The sequence below is a fragment of the Choloepus didactylus genome, chromosome 6, assembly GCF_015220235.1.
Source record: "Choloepus didactylus isolate mChoDid1 chromosome 6, mChoDid1.pri, whole genome shotgun sequence".
NCBI lineage: Eukaryota > Metazoa > Chordata > Mammalia > Pilosa > Megalonychidae > Choloepus > Choloepus didactylus.
Window position 1 is genome coordinate 81,276,179 of NC_051312.1, and position 18,412 is coordinate 81,294,590.

An 18,412-nucleotide genomic window follows, 5' to 3' on the forward strand; every position below is an offset into this window, starting at 1 on the left:
TAATACCCTACCTCCACCATGACTTTTTTTTTTAATCTCCTCTCTACTTCTGCCCAAGGTACCTAGGTACCTTGAACAAACTATTGGGTCTGTGCACATCCCCCAATTAGTCCCAAAACAGGTTTTCCTCTAATAACCATCCCCCTTACACTTGTAGATTTGACTCTGACAGGAAACATCAGAAATACCTAATCAGAAAGATCTCCTTTTTGGAATGACTCTAGGCTGTGCCTTAAAAGCCCCCAAGGCTGGAATTACAATATGTTCTCTCTGACCCAGGAATGAGATGTTTTTACTAGAAACCAGAGAAGTAGCAATGGCCACGCTGTAGAGCATAGTAAATATTTCTATATGGCAAGATTCCTTTTAATTACCTAAGCCAGGAGTACACTGTAAGGCCCAGATACCCTTTAGAGAAACCATTTTCTCTAAGCACCACAAAGTTTAAATAACAATAACTTATTCCGATCAAGGCACACATTTCTGTTGGGCTGAAAGGTCAGGCAAAGGCAACTGTTGGTTAAGTGGTACTAAAATATCAGATAGCAATGAAGATGATTATGGTTATGATTCTCCTTTTGGAGTTTATACCAAATTAGCTTTATATACCAGCATGCCATATCCATCTCTATCAGATTTACTAACTCCCCTTTCTCAGAGTTACTATTCAGGCACTCAGTTGTGCATTGAGGAAAATGTCTAGGTGTTTGTAAAATTTAAATTTTTCTTGTGTTTTAAAATATTGCATTCTTTCTAAAAAAATAAAATAAAATCACTCATTCCTAGAATTAATTTCTAATTACTCCAATACACAAATAATTTTGGTAGCCTTCTATAAAACTCCATTTGCGTTCCAAAATCCTCAAATTATTTTTTCAAGATCTAATAATTCATACACTCTCTTAACCAAAGGAATTCATGTCATATGGCTTTAATCTACATAATAAGGGGTGCTGATGCTCATATCTCCCTGGCAGGCTGGGCCAGATATTCTGCCTTTACCACTGTCTGGGTGTTATCAAAAATATTTTATGCTTAATAAACTAATTGTATTCTACCCTTAAATAACTAAGATGGCCATAGATAAAAGATATATCAAATAATGATTTAATATTTTCCAGTTTAAAATACATGTCATTTATGTTATCTATATATGAAATATATGAGATTAAAATATTTTAAGGTCCAGAAAACTCTTACAGCATAAAGAGGAACAAAAGAAAAGATAAATAAAGGAGAGTATACTTTAAATAGGTAAATAATTTAGAGAGAGCCTAAGCAATGGGGAATGTGTAAAAATGTTCTGATTCAACTTAGTTCATTAAGATTTCTCTTGGCTAAACTCTATATTCTGCAAAGTTACATTGTTTTAACCAGTCACATTTCCTTTGGGAACCTATGATCCTTTAGGAGCAGTAAAAGGGACAATTGTGGTACCCAAAAAGAAAATTATACATATATTACATATTTTCCTTGAAGGTACTGGCCGCCGTAGCAACATTAGACACCTGTAATCATACATTATCTTCCTTTAGGAATAAACAGACTCCCAGAAGTTCATCCCCAAATCCAAATCCCATGAGGTCATTAACGTTACTATATCTGTATAAAACTCCCTAGTCTTCTGACATCTGTAGTCACTTCCACTGGAAATTCCATGTCTAGACAATGGGTTTTTATCCTAAAGGATAAAGGATCAGGTTTCTATTTTGCTGAGTTTACGACACTTAAGGTAATTGTATTATATTTATTTTCTTCTCAAAAGCAGATGAACATTACTAGAAATTTGGGGATCATAAATCCATCTAATTTATATCTCACTAATAATATTTTCAATCCTCTGATAATGTCTGCGACCTCTATCTCCAACCTCAGTAATTCCATCTTTGTTCTCACTGGTTTTCCTGGCCTAGAACTTGACTATCTCTGGCTCTCCATCCCCTTCTCCTCCATCTATGCCATGGTATTTCTGGGAAACTGCATGGTCCTCCATGTGATCCGGACTGAGCCAAGCCTACACCAACCCATGTTTTATTTCCTGGCCATGCTCGCCCTCACTGACCTGTGCATGGGGTTGTCAACTGTGCACACAGTGCTAGGGATCCTGTGGGGACTCATTCAAGAGATCAGCCTGGACTCCTGCATTGCTCAGTCCTATTTTATCCATGGTCTGTCCTTCATGGAGTCCTCTGTCCTCCTTGCCATGGCCTTTGACCGCTACATTGCCATTTGCAACCCATTGCACTACTCTTCCATCCTAAGCAATGACAAAATCATGAAAATTTGGATGGCCATTTTAGGTAGGAGTTCTTTACTCATACCTCCAGTTATCATCCGCCTGAAGTTCTTAACTTACTGCCATCCCCATATCCTTTCTCACTCTTTCTGCCTGCACCAAGATTTAATTCGAATGGCCTGTTCGGACATCCGCTTCAACAGTATCTATGGTCTGGCCTTGGTGATCAGCAACTTGTTTTTGGATGCAGTGCTCATACTCATCTCCTACATCATGATCTTACACACGGTTTTAGCCATTGCATCCCAGGAGGAGAGGATCAAGTCCTTGCAGACCTGTGTATCTCACATCTGTGCTGTTTTGGTTTTCTATGTCCCCATCATTGGTCTGACCATGGTGCATCGTTTTGGTAAACACCTCTCACCTTTAGTTCATATCCTCATGGGCAACATCTATATCCTTTTTCCACCCTTGATGAACCCCATTATTTATAGTATCAAGACTCAACAGATACGAAGGAGAATCCAGAGATTGTGCTACTTGTATATAGCCTAAGTTCCTTGAGGTCAAATACAACTTTATTTAAAGGCAACAAATGCAATTCAAAAGGGTAAGAGTCAGTACACAATTAAAAATATATTTAATAATTTCTATTTGTATAATATTTTACATGTAATACCTGCTTTCCTTTCCATTTTCATACAAACTTCATAGGTGAATTAAATTGATATGAATGAATTGTGATCAATTTCTTAAATTGTAAAATGTAAATACAATGGATTGAATATCATAATAATGTTTGAGGTAGATTAGCCAGTAAATTCTGTTTTCCTATGGCAAGTAGGATAATTTGGGAACTAGCAATTATGGAAAAGGTATATTTTCTGATTAGAGTGCTTGAAGTAATTTTTGAAACATCAACCACTGTCTTAGTACCCTAGGCAATGTTCTTGTTTATTACTTATCCATGTCCCTCTTTACCCAGTTTAGCTACATGGCCATCCAATGGATTAAGCACCATAAGGAGATGGACTATTTTAATTATTTGCAAAGTTGTGATTAAAACAAACAAATAATGAAAACTAATCTTGCCTACCAATCAATCCCTACTTTCACCCTATGACCAGTAACTGAACTGGCGTTAGAGACAACCAGTAATTGCCAAAGTAGAAAGAATTAGATTTTGTGGGTAGTTTACTTATCCAAATAGTAATACAAATAACAATTACCTTTTGAAAATGTATACCATGAGCTTTCTTTCTTTTTAATATGTCATTTAGATCCCATGCCCCAGTTTAAAGAAAAAAAATCTAGATTGCTATAATTTTTACTCTGACCAAGTAACGTAAATACATTTTTAATTTAATCTCCCAATCAGCACTCTCAGGTAGACATTATTTTCCACTATATAGATGGGTATCTTAAAGCATGCAGTGGTTTAAATAATGTTTCCAATTTTTATGAAATAGTAAGTAATGGAATTGGAATATATTCTCTGTGTTAGTTTCCAATTACATGAGCGCTCTTTCTTTCTTCCTTTCTGTATTTCTTTTCAATAAGTTTACCAGTTGGTTATGCAGCCATCATAAAATATTTGTATGATAAAAAAGTAGAAAATCATGGATGATTATGTATTGGACACATTTGAACTCTGTTGATACCTGTACATTTTCAAAAAATATTTTTGCTACAATGATATTTATATATTTGTGTCTGTTTTTTGCCACTTAATATTTTGATGGCAGGTTTACTGAGGTATAATTGCAAATAGTAAAATTCACCCTTTCTAGTTGTACATGTACAGTTTGATGAGTTCTGAAAATATTTACCATTGTGTAACCCCCATGACCACAGTCAAGACATAGCATCTTTCCGTCATCCCAGAAACTTCCCTTGTATCCCTTTGTGGTCGGTCCCCTCCAAGAACCCTAAAGCCCTGGTAACCATGAATGTGATTTCTGTCCTATAATTTTGTTTTTTATAGAAAGTCATGTAAACTAAATCATAAGTAATGTAGTCTTTTGTATCTGGATTATTTCCCTTGATAATAATGCTTTTGAGATTTGTTCATGTTGCATGTATCTGTAGTTCATTTATTTTTATTGCTGAGTCCAATTCTGTATCATTTACAAAAAAATATTTTTCCATTTATTGGCTGAATGGAATTTTAGCTTTTTTTGTAGTTTTGATTATGAATAAAGCTATTAAAAACATTCACACCATATGATTATAAAAATGATTCATGAAAATTGTTAATTTTAGTTTACTTTTAATGCTTACATCATCACTTAATAACAATCACCAGTAATAGTAATAATACCTAGTTTATATTTAGCAGATGCCTTTTCTATCAGGCACTGTGGAAGCACTGTGTAGGGATTCTCTCTAACACTCCTCTGAGCAAAGGTATGAAGTAAATAATAATATTTCCCCTTTGCATATGAGGAAATTGAGATAAAGGGATTTAAATTACTATAAAATAAGTGGTGGAACTTGACAGGTGATCTTGCTGCCCTGCCCTCTATGTGGGACCTGACCCCCAGGAATGTAAATCTCCTTGGCTGTGCAGGATATGACTCCCAGGGATGAGCCTGGACCCAGCGTCCTGGGATTGAGAAAGTCTGGACCAAAAGGGGGAAGAGAAATGAAACAAAGTAAAGTTTCTGTGGCTGAGAGATTTCAAGTGGAGTCTAGAGGTCACTCTGGAGGACATTCTTATGTGCTATATAGATATCCCTGTTTAGTTTTTAGGGTATGGAATAGCTAGAAGGAAGTACCTCAGACTGTCAAACTGCAACCCAGTAGACTTGATTCTTGAAGATGATTGTACAACTATGTATATTACATGGTGTGACTGTGTGATTGTGAAAACCTGTGGCTTACATTCCCTTTATCCAGTGGATGGACAGATGAGTAGAAAAATTGGGACAAAATTAATTGAAAAATAGGGTGGGATGGGAGGGATGGGATGTTTTAGGTGTTCTTTTTAACTTTTATTTTTATTGTTTTTATTTTTTTTTTTTGGAGTAATGAAAATATTCAGAATTGTGGTGATGAAGCACAATTATTCAACGGTACTGTGAACAATTGATTGTACACTGTGGATGATTGTATGGTATGTGAATATATCTCAATAAAACTGAATTTAAAAAAAGTGGTGGAACATTTTGGTTTTACATTTAGCATTTTTTAGTACTGCTATCACTGTTTCATTTTACATCATGGAAATTTCCCTGTTTCTCTTTCAGTGTTTTTATTTCCTTTTGCTTGTTTTTATTTTTGCTGCTTATGAATTAAGGGTTTTAAATTATATAGGGATGTGAATATAGATTTTCAAATCAGTTACTAATTGAAACAATTACTTAATAGTCCATTCTTTCTTCAGCCAATATTATGATATACCAAATTGCCACATAAAAGATTTTATACTTTTTATTCCAAATCTCAGATGTTGTGAGTTATGTTTTCATTTTTCTCATGTGACCATATTCATGAGACCATTTTTCCAAGATACCACATTCATGCTAATGATTATGTTTGGCCAAAACTCCAACCATTCACTTAAAGGTCACTCAGTGCATTTGAATTTTAAAAATATCTTTGCTGTGGTGTAACATAATCTATTTGAATAACTTTTCTGACCTGGGATTTTATCTTTTCTGCTGCAGTTTTTCCCTCCTCATCAGTCTCTGTCCACCTGCCCCCACCCCAGTCCTGTTATCATCTGCATCCAGGGGAAGCCAAAGTCCCTGAGTAATTGGGTGAGAAAACTGTTTGAGCCCCTGGTCTAATTGCTCTAAAACCTGGCTGACCTTTCTTAAAAGATCTTGTTTCCTCTCTTTGGTTGGGACTCTTTCCTTTCCTCAAAATCTGCTGAATTTTAACTGATTATTTTCTCTTGGATTCACTTACTGACACATCCATAACCTTGGCTCTTACTGCACAAGTCCTGAAATGTTACTCAATTTCTTTTACTCCCCAACTCTAACATTTGTTCCTATGGCCTTTGGTTACAAGAGTCATTTGCTCCTAACCATGGCATCTCCCTCACAACTTCACTATCTAGCATTCTCCATGACTTTGTGTTCCCTACAGTGCTATAAAGAATCCATTTTATTTGCTGCCTTGGTGGGGAGAGAGAACCAGAGGACACTCTTTCAAGTTCTTCTCCAGGTGAACACACCACATGGTCATTTCTACTGCAATGCACCTGCCCCTCATTGGCAAGAGACATCCCACAAGGCAATCTCCATGAGATGCCCAAGCAGGAAAAAGGGTACTAACTTTCCTCTGTATTTAGCTTCCTTTTCAAAATAACTTAGGTTTCTGTCTTCTTCTACCCTGATTCATTGAAATTGTCCAGAAGTTGTGCAGGAGAAACTGGGTCCTTGAGAATTATAGCTTCCCTTTTCTCCTTTTCATCTGTTTCTCTCTTCTCAGTCTCATGCTGGACTAGTTTATGCTCCTGTTTGGTGTTGCAAGAAACCTCTGTATGCAAACCTCCTTCCTTCCTACCCTTGTTCTAGTTGCTATCCTCTGGCAGAAGCACTTTATGGCAGTAGGACTCTAGTGAAAGAAAAGAAAAATCAAAAGTATTGAAAAGGCAAAAATTCTTGGCAGTTCAAAGAAATTTCCCTGATTAATTATACGTATTATGACTGTTTTCTTATGGAATAATTGACCTGTAGTAATTCCTAAACTTTAAAAAATCTTTTTAATCTAGCAGGCTGGTATATCATGATTTAATTAACTCTTTCTTTGTGGTAATACAGCCCAATTTTGGTAAGTTCATCTTATATAAAATAATGTTAATACAACACTTTTTGCACAAATTGAGCTTTATTCCACTATACTGCATTTAAGCCAACTCCCAATCCCACCCACAAATACATTTTATTACTATTGTCAAAGAAAAAAACTGCATTCGATAATGTTACGCAGTCAAAGATGACTATTTAGTAGCTGCTATAGCAGAGGAGGGAAAATAGAACACATCTGCCTGGTAACAAAGGCCAGCTCTTTAAGAACTGGAAGTAGGTTGAAAGAAAAACACCAGAAGATAGGAAGGGAGGCTGATCACTGGGATGAGTGAGGGATTTCCTGAGGCTATTAGTAGGACCTCTTTGTTCTTAATGTTTTCTTTTGTCCTAATTAGGCTATCTGGAGTCTGTAAGGGCTGGGAGAGAGGAAGAAGGAGGTAAGGAACTACCCATTTAGGGCCTCTCAGGCATCTGGTAATTTGGGTGAGCAGGAGAGGGATGGGGTAGGTCAGGGGAACTTTGAAGTGTAGAACAATTACAGTCTGAAGTTTTTTGTTTTTTTTTTTCTTTTTTTTTTTCCTTGTAGTCCCAGTTGCTTTTCTCTGTAGACCTACAGCTGCTAGATTGGTTTCAAAGTAGTCAGGACAGGGGAGGGAAACAGTCTTTGTTGCTATACCTATAAATAATTACTAACATTTATTGTACACTTGTTATGCCCTAAGCACTGTTTTTAAAATGGGCATGTAAATAAAATAACTTTCTTAAGGTTTTATAATTAAAGGTAGTGGAGCAGAGATTTGATTCCTGGCAGCCTGAGACCATAGATTGCCCGCATACACATAAGCTTACACTGTGTCTTAATTTCTAAAACTTATATTTCTTGATTAATTAAAATAAATTATAAGAAAATCATTTCACTTGATACAATTCTTCAAGTCCCACATATTTCCAACCTTAAATTATACTATGATCCTATATAATCTCTGCACTATTCTGTCTTGTGATCTTCAATCACAATTATATTTTCCTGACTCGTTTTATATTAATAGTTCCTTTTCTATACATTTACCCAATTTATTTCTGACATAGCTGATGCATATTTTACAGAAAATTTCAAATACCATAGTACCCATATATCTACAGCATTTTAATAGATTGCTTTAACAAGACTCCTAAGCAAGGAAAGGAGATCATTCTGAATCCCATAGGCCCTACAAGAACCCTTACATAGCCACAAGGCACATTAATTAGTCTTGCTTCTGTGTAGAACTCTGTATTTTCTGAACCTTCTGAGTTTCCTGGGGCTGATTTTTCCCTCTTAGAGTGTAAACCTACTAGATTCACTTTGGGCAATATTGTACTCCTGTTTTATTTTATTAAATCCTTTGCTCTCACAGATTTATGTGTCCATGACGGCAGTATCAGTTTGTCACCTATCATGCCAATTCCATTGTTTTTGTAAAAATGAACTTAAATCTTGGAGGAACATTTTAAAAAAGAGTTATTATCTTTTATCTACTGATCTGTTTCTTTAGACTGGGCCTCCCACTATAATTTCATAAGAAAGCAAACTGAAGAACTTATTACACTGCTTGACATATAGAAATCACTGATTGATTTTTGCTATCAATAATAATAAATGTTCTGAATATAAAAAATTAACTATAAAAGCAGTATACTGTGATGGAGAATAGTTTTATAAGTACTGGAAATCTTTTCCACTTCATGATAGAAATCAAGCCATAATTTTAAAATGTGAGAGATTTTATTACTAAAGATACATGAAAGCTGATGCTTGGCTATAGGTAACCTGAAAAAAAAAGATATTAATTTTAAATAAGTTATGGTCAGAATATATTTTTAACACAGATAACATAAGAAATTAATTGCTATAGCATAAAAATGATTCTCCAAATAAAATCAAACTAATAGAATAATGGGCAGTGATTTTAAAGAATCGGAATTTAATTTAAACAGGGCTGAATCTTCACCTTTTCCTCCTATTCTTTCTTTCCTTTTGTTTCCCTTCCCATCCTGAAATATATAATTCTAATGCGGTTAGCTGAAGCACGATAAGGTAGGCCACCATGTTGGTGTTTGGGTGGGGAAAAGGGGCACCGCCAATGGACCAAAGCATGGTTTTAAACTCTGACAATTGTGAGGAGCATGTCCATGTGACAGCATGAGGATGCTATTAGGGAAATCCCAGATACCTGTTAAGCAGCCAATGCCCAGAATTCACCAACCCTACCTCCTTCTCTGGGGAAGTCACAAGCACACACTAAGCAGCCATCCTCCAGTCTTTTGCTAGCTCCACCTCTTTTCTATTGTGTGCCCTTCCACTGAATGGGGAAGATATTACCCCTCATGAAAAGGCCTGGCCATAACTTAAACCCAGAAACTGGTAACAAGCAGCTGCAGAAGCTTATTAAAACAAGAATTTTCAGTGGCAGGGCCACTGTCCCCTGCAGTGATTTGATAAAGCTGTATGTACCTCAGAAAAACATGTTCTTAAATTTAATCATTCCTGGGGGTTTGAACCCATTGTAAGTAGGACCTTTTATGAGGCTACTTCACTTAAGATGTGACCCACCTCAGCAGGATGGGTCTTAATCCTATGACTGGAGTCCTATATTAGCGCAATGAAATTCAGACAGAGAGAGAGAAAGACACAGGAAACAAGAAGCTGAAGAGAAGGAAAAGACCAAGAGATGCCACCACGTGTCTTGCCATGTGACAGAGGAACCAAGGATCACCAGCAGCCAGCCCCAGAACACCACAGTCCTTGGGGAGAAAGAATCACCTTGATGATGCCTTGATTTCAACATTTTTCTGGCCTCAAACCATCAGAAAATAAATTCCCATTGTTTAACACAACCCATTTCATGATATTTACTTCAACAGCTTAGATAACTGAAACACCCATGTAATCCCACCACCACCACCACCACCAAGTGGGTAAAAAACATACTCAAACAGTATTGATTGGTCTCTGTTCTCCAGCACTAATAGTGGCATTCAGAGCTGCCATCTACTGACACTGAACAAGAGCAGTTTTCCACCCCCAGGAGACTTCTTCCCCTGCTCTATTGGACTATATGTGCTGAATAAATGAAAAATAGACTATTTGCTCTATCTGAACTCAATTCTGTGCAAGTACTAAAGGGACCATCTGCAGAAAGTTTCTGTTGTGCATTTAACCTGTGTTCCCATGATGCACCACTGTAGCAATTCACTCATGGAATGCCCATGGGGGAATGGAGCTGAGGGTGGCACCTTGTCATGAAGAGTTTGATTCTAAATATTTTCTTAATGGAGGAGAGGTCTAGTGCAGAGAGGCAGAGTCTGAGCAGAGTAAGGAGGACATACACCTGTGAAGGTGTTCCCAAAGTGAGGTGTCAGAAACTGTGAGGCAAGGAGGGTTTTCCTCTAGGGGAGATGGCCACCTAACAGGGAGTGCAAGAACCCAGGTGTGATGAGGAGTCACCACACGGTGGGACAGCCCTATGCAGGATGACAGAGACCAACTTGAGTAAGGAGGGAATCTGCACCAAGAAGAGGACACTGGCAATGCACAACTGCTTACATACAAGGAGACTGAACAGATAAGAAAAGTTATCAAAGCCAATTGGTGCTGGTTTTTCATTGACAGAAAAGGGAATTACAAATATGAAAGGGAAGAAAATTAAAATGAACCTTTTGTGTAAGATTAGATTAGGCGACATATGTCTGCACTCATGATTCTCAATATGTATAGATAAATATGAAAGTATAATGATGTAAATTTGTGTGAATCTATCTATCTTATCGTCTATTTTCTGTTATCACTCTCTCTATTTATTCCCTAGCTCTGTCCAATAAGAGGCTCTGAGAGCAGTGATACACCTCAATAGTAAGGAGCCTACTAGTAACCAGACTGGTTTTTTCCATGTTATTCTCTTTGAAAAATAACCAGTGTCTTTTGAGAAAATGGTCTAATTTAGGGAAAGTGAAAAATATACATGGAACATTTGCTGCATCAGAAAGCAAATAATCAAAGAATGATGGACATGTATCAAAAGGATGCAGAAGCCACAAATCTGAGTCAAATTGAACAATAAAAGAACAAAAATATGATATTAATGGTTTATAAATCACTGATAAAATAGTAATGGCAAAAGAGGTATTTCTATAATCATACTATTAAATTTGGAAAATATGTTATAAAAGATACTTTGTAAGGTCAGCCTTTCACTTGGTGTGTTTTTGCCATTTTGTGTCTTGTTTCTTTAATTTATTTCTTTCAATTATAGGCTGATAGACTATTCTTTATACCATCTTCTGACTTTCCCTCTTCATCCCATTCCTTACATATTGGGAAAACTTTTTAAATGCTCATTTCCCTTCACAAGCTCACCTTAATCCCCACAACCTACTTGCCATGCTCTTCATAAAATTGCTTTCTGTGTTGTAAAATCTGGTGTCTTGCATTATTTCCTCATTCTATTTGTCCTCTTAATCCTTCCTTAAAATCTTTCTTTCAGTGACACGAATCATTTTTGCTCTTCAAACATTTTGGAATCTTCTTAAAACAATTTCTAAGACTTTTCCTCTTCTCTGTTTCTCTTGAGTACAGGTATTTCTTTGTTCCAACATCAGCTATATATATATATATATACATACATATATATATATAAATATATATATGTATGTATATATATATATGTATGTATATGTATATATATAAAATGACTATATATATATATAATGACTATATATATATATATATATATGATGACTATAATCACACAATTTTGCCTATATATATTCTTGAATTGTTCTGAGATTGCATTTAAATTATCTAGAAACAGTTTGATCCTTATGGTCCTGCTTTTAAGATTTATTTGTTAGCTGTGACCAGAGAACATTGAAATAACTGGGGCTAATTATTCCCCACTGCTGGTACTGTATTGTTCTGTGTATTCTGCTCAATGCCCTGTGAACTATGAGATCTTCCAATCTGGCTGGAAATAGGCACTTATTCTGGCAATGTGTGAGCACTGGGCTGTGTTCCCTCTAATCCTTTTGTATCATTGTTTCCTTGGCCTCCTGTAGTTTCCTCACACATAGGCATGAAACAGGGCTTCAGTGAATAGTTGAGGGGTCCATCTGCATAACTCCAAATTCCTATCTTTGTGTGCCTCTCTCTTCTCCAGAATGTTGTCCCACAAGCTTTAGTCACTCAAATTCTCAGCAATAATTCCTCAACCCAAGGGGTCCACTGTACTCCATTTGTATTTCCCTCCTTTTACTGTGGCCTGGAAATTCTCAAGGCAGTAAGCTGTGATAATAACAGGGTTTACCTCATTTATTTCCTGGTCTCTCAGGGATTATTGTCCTTTGTTGCCATATTCAGTGTGTTGTAAACTGTTTGTTCATCTGTCTCCTGTGGTTACTTTGGTTATTTTAGATGGGAGGGTAAATTCAATTCTGGTACCCCATCTTGGCTGAAGGTGAGAACCCCCATCTATTAATTCTTCATGAATCAAATATTCAGAATGCACCTCTATACTAGGCACTTTTCTGGGCATTTGGGTTAAAGAAGGAAATAAGTGATAAAACCTTGGAAAGAGAAAGAAGCATTGCAGTCCCCAGGTCTATAGGAAGAAAGGAGAGGGAGAAAACCAGAACACTTAAAGAAGCCACAGCAACTCAGACTAAAATAAATGGTCCTATACCTGTCATCAAATCTAGAGTGTTACATTGTTGTAAAACAATGTAATAATGAGAATTAAAACAATGGTAATTGTTTGAATGGTAATTTCCAATCCTCATCTTCTCCAAAAGAAAGTAGAAAATTGCATTTCAAAATGATTTCCCTCCAAAATAATCCAAACCAAGCATTGATATTTAAACGTTAAGTTCACTTTTCAGAAACAATCACTTCTAAAGAATAGTTCATCAAATGTTTCTGGTGGACAGTAGAAATTCAACTGGTTTCATGCAAGAGTGTGATTAATTGTAAGGGCTCTGGAGTTTTGAGAAAGGCAGTTTGGCCTGGTCTTGGTTTCAAGTAATTTGTTTTTCTGATAACTCATGTGTAGCACATTGAAACTATCTCATGGGAGTATTTTGATAACCTCCCTCCGGCCATTTCCTCTAAGAGACTATGTTGGTTGCAATAAATAACTCTTGGTGTTGTCACTATTAGAGGTTTCCAATATTTCCAAAGAAAGCATCCATTCCCTGTCTATGCCAATGAGGTTGAGACTGACAGAGAAGAACTGTGCTGCTGAACTCACTTGTCAGTCTGTGTGGGGGTTGCTGTTTCCATGGTGAGGAGATAGCTCAGCACATAAAAATAATTGCTGAATTTGCTTTTCTTAAAAGTAGAGAGATGGGACACCATCTTTAGGAGATGCTTACCTGAAGGTTTCCTTAGGCATGTAAATTGAAAAGTTATGGAAACTCAGGGTCCTTAAATATGGAAGAGAAAAGAGCACTGGAAAAAGGTGAGAATACAGAAGTTTAGTTGAAGATTACAGGAAATCAAGGTTGACTGGTGAGGACTCACACTTTGTGAAAGACAGAGGTGTTCTGTTGGACTCCAGGCAGACAACAGACTGGAGAAATCATGTGTTAAAAATAAATGAATAAAAATATTAATTGAAAAAGACTGAGTTGTCTCCAGGAGGATGAAAAGAGACATATAAGGATATTTGAGAGATTAGGTAAGAGCCATAGTTAATTGGAGTAGTTAAATGCCTTTTGGATCTCCAGGAATAGTCTGTGGGACATCTGTCTGGCTAGGATGAGTAGTCCAACAGACAGATAAATATAAATACTGCACAAGGATAATTGGCAATCCAGCATGCTGATAAATGTTTTCTGCCTAATGCAGTAACTCTCTTCCTCTCCTTTCAATTTTGGCGGGAAAGATGTCCCTTAAAACTTTTTGTACATCAGAGTTTAAATGGAGTCTAGACTACTGCTGTGCTGGAGTAGGAATTTCTGAACTAGGTATTTATTTTTTTAACAGAATTTACTATGTGAAAGTGTCAGATTATCCTTACTGAGTGATGTGAAAGATGCAGTCTAAATCTTAAAGACATTTGAAATCAAGGTAGGTAAGGGGAACTCATGTAGGTAAGAGTTAAGAGTTGGGAGGTAATATGAAACTATTTGTGGTAAATGCCAAGAGTAGGGGGGAAAAAAAAGAATGACCCTGCATTCTGTAGGCATTTAATGGCTACAGGGGTTCTTGTTATAGTAAGTTATGGGGGTTATGGGAAGCCTTTTTTAGAATGCTGGATATAAACTGGTGTTAAAACAATGGATTTAATGACCAAGGTTGAAAATATACCTAGAACGTATGTAAATACTTTGAGGTGGGAATGAGAAAGTCATATTTAGTCATATAAGGAATCTATTTGAATAAAGTGGCAAGAGAGTAGAAAAATATCTAAATTAGTTGAAACAAAAGTCTTTCTCACTGGAAAGGGTCAGAAAGATTGGTATAAGAGATATTAAAACATGGAATAGGCAGTAGTCTGGAATGTGTAGTTACTGGAATTTCATATTGGTGGTCTCAGTGGTGTTGAAGGTATTGATCCTGGCGGTGTTGACAGGGACTGGGTCAGTGCTAACATAGAAGGGTAAAATGAAGATATAGGAAAGGAGAATGAAATAAGATATTTTGGAAGTCAGTTGAAACAAAGGGAGGAAAAGTGGTTATATGTACATATGTGAGCCTGTAGTATATGTACTGGTCCATATTAAAATGAACTGCATAGAGTGTTGTATAGATGAGAATTCTGTGTTTATAAGGGAATGTTTTGTCTTAGTGTGGTGGAAGCAATGTGTTGAGTGCCTGTGAGAGTGGGCAGTCTGCATGTTGTGGTTGGTTTCCCCAGCTCATTATGTAACACACCTTTTTTTTTTTCTTGAGATGAGTTAACTCAGTCCCTCAGATAAGAGGTCATGATTTGAAGAAAAAGAATTACCAACCATGCCATGAAAAAAATGTGGTTGGATGTAACAGGTGCTGGGTTTCAAAGTTATGTATTTGGAATACTGAACAAGCATAGGTCTACACACCACTGGATGGAAATACATGAACTGTGATTTAGGTGGCATCTAATGTTCGATGATAATTACATCTATATAAACATAGTAATTTTATTTGTTTACATGCACATTGTTTTAAAATAATACAGAAGTTCTAATTTTGGCTGAGACCATAAAAAAATAGTCCATTTCCCTGATCTTCCCTGTCTCTAACACTTCTCCACAGAAGGAATCACTAATTAATTTCTATTTGTATTTTTCCTAGTTCAGTTATTACTTCTCTTCACTCTACCAGTCCCACATCAAAATGTAATGATATCACTATTTTCTGTTTCTGCCTGTTTAACTCTGTATTTTAAACAAAACATTTAAATATAAATTCATCCAACCAACCATAGATAATATATCTTCTTACACATCTTTGGAAGATAAGAACTTGAGAGTTAATAACTTTTCCTCCAAATATGCTATTATAAGATACCTGCTGAGGAATAGGATATTTATGATTTAATAAAGTTTATTTCTATTGTGAAATAGAGATATTTCAAAATTTGTTCAAAAATCATTAACTGATGTTTGATACTATTCTAGCACAATTAAGAAATAACAGCAACATCCATTTTGATGATTGTATCACTTGCTCACATTTTGAAGAGTATTCTTTTTTGAGTCAACATATCATTACAAAGGAAGCATCAAACAACTTAGAAATTAATTTAAAAATTAATGTAGTACATGTAAGTTCTTTGAAAAACTTTGTGTTTTTATTGGTTACTTAAATATCTGATGCTTTATTTCTGCAGGTAAAAGAAATACCTAAGAAAAAGTGCATATATTCCCAGATGCCTGAATACTTGTAGGTATGAATTTGTTGGGGAAGAAACTTCTTTTAGAGTTTCAGCAAATGTGGCAGAAAATAAAATAGATGCAAAAATAATTATATAAATTACCAAGGAATAGAAAGAGGTCTGAGGATAAAATTTCTCTAAGAATTGGAGCAAAAACAAATTATGTTCTCAGTCATCATTGTCACTTCAATAGTTGAGTGCTTTAGACTGAAGGAACTTTATTAGACCTTGCATTTTAATGCCAAGTATCCAATATCCTAACTCCAGATAGGTTTGGGCCCTTCAAAGGATTAATTCCTTGATATAAAGGTGCCAAGAATTAGGTCTGCTTCAGAGGAATCAGATGCATTATTCCCACCTATTTTTAAATCTGTGATATTTTTCTCTCAATAGGAATATCTGGAAGCTGGTTTGGGCTGGGTCCAATTGGTAATATGCTCTACGTCTTAAAGTGTGGTTTTGACACATTAAAATGTAACTATGGTACAAGTGAGTGATATCCTTAAAACACTTTATTCTTAAAAAGAGGAAAATAAATTCAGTTCTTGAATACCTCAAGCTTTAACCTTTATTTAATTACTAAAATTATCCTCTCATAAACTAAATGAAGTAAATTTTATTACTAAGCTCCATTTTAAAGGTTAGGAGAACAAAGTTAAAAGATACTGAATAATTTGCCCATCACCCAAATTAAATATAGTTGCACTTGGGTTTCAAAACCACCATATGTTATATGAACTATCATATAAATATATATGGATACATTAGGTCCAGTAAATCAGGCTTATTTTGTCCATAAATATTTTAAGATATGCAACTACATTATCATTCGATCTTGCTATACTTAATTACTTGAAATCATTTTAACCTAATTTTGTTTGTCCTCGTTTTCATTTAAGTCAGACTCCATTTGAATACTGGATTCTAGAAAAGAAACAAAATGTGCCTTGTTTAAAGACATAATATTTTGATTATCAAGCTATACATGCATGAAGAGTACAGTGCCAAGTAAAGCTGCTAGTAGTAGAACTAGGACTTAAACTCACATCTGTACTGCTTCAAAGCTTTTACCCTTAATGCCCTGTCTTTCTGAATATTTGCAAAACCCAAGGTCTACAAAGAAAGTTGCCAAACTATGTAGCAATATCACATAGTGAAATAAAATGTTAAGTGGAAACCAATGTGGGATATAGGCATTTATATTTTTGTTTTGTTTTGTTTTAAAGAACCATGTGGAATGTACAAATTGAAAGACTATAGAGACAAGATATTTAACAGTCATCTGGAGAACAGGGATGGAGCCAGGATAAGCCAATAATACAAGGGAAAAATGTTATCTTGGTCCTGTAAATTTCTAATTCCTTATCCAAAGAATCATCATCTAACAATGCAGCATCTGATAATTAGAGAAGTCCTACAGGCTTCATTTAGAGTTGCTCATTAAATATTAAAAAGTGAAAGTTAATCAAATCATTATCTGAATTAGGTATTAAAGCACCCATCTGAATTGTGAAGCCTTAGGCCAAGTTGGCGTGAATGGAAGGAGGCTTATCTGAATACTAATAGTTTATGGAACATAGAACTTATTCTTATAGAAACTATCTGGAGTTCGAATCCTGCCTCCATCACTTAGTAGATAAGTGTTCTTTATCTCCCTGAAATGGAAAATGTTATTTTGCAAAATGGTGATGAAATATTATTAATGTAGCTATAAATTATGATCTTAGGTATTAGATATCAGGGATCTAGTTTCCACATCTGCAAAATGAGAAAAATGTTTTTGAGGAGTAATTGACATTAGCATGCCAAATGCTAAGCAGAATGCCTAAAAGTATCATTGTTATTAGAATTATGAGTAATAGTACCACTATTGCCATTTTATTTTTGGAATTAGAATTTAATCATACACTCCTTTGTAAATCACTATTGGAGAGAAGAGCCCTCCAACTTCCATGACTCCTGAAGGTCTTTTAAAGGACTGCACAGTAGTGCTTGTTTTTCAGACTGTAGAATATGTCTGAACATAGGAGGTGTCAAGAGAACTAGGTCTGCCATCTCTGTAGGTAAGACGTCAGAGGTACTGCATAAGCATCACCATGAAGACAATGAAAATGTGAGGATGGCTAGTTTTAAGGGCTTTGAAGCTTGAACTTGTAATTTTGGGAGGCAACTCTCAGCACAACATGGAAAATAAAGTCATAGGAGAGAGTAATGAGAAAGGAGTTGAATCCAGAGGAACAAAGGACTAAGGCCTGTCCATAGAGGATGTTCTTGTGGTGAAGAAGTTGTCTGGCCTTTGCAGAATGGCAGCTTCTTATCAGGCTGGGCAGTGGGGCCAGGAGAGTCACAGCACTGAGGAAAGTCATCAATCACATCTTGACGACCCATGGGTGTAAAAAGATGCTGAGTTCTTACAGTGGGTGGCTGATGGCTCCAAAATGGTCAAGGGTCTTAGTGAGGAAGATTCTTCAGTCACTGGAGGAAAAGGTATGGATAAAGAAGAGCTGGTTGAGGCTCCTCCC

General features: G+C 35.9%; 1 protein-coding gene across 1 annotated transcript; it reads left to right on the forward strand.

Moving 5' to 3' along the window:
• The first annotated feature begins 1,846 nt into the window (after positions 1-1,846).
• Positions 1,847-2,791, forward strand: LOC119537099 (olfactory receptor 51V1-like). The gene has a single exon (XM_037839699.1). It carries the CDS (start codon positions 1,847-1,849, stop codon positions 2,789-2,791), a length of 945 nt encoding a protein of 314 aa, XP_037695627.1.
• Positions 2,792-18,412: the final 15,621 nt, after the last annotated feature.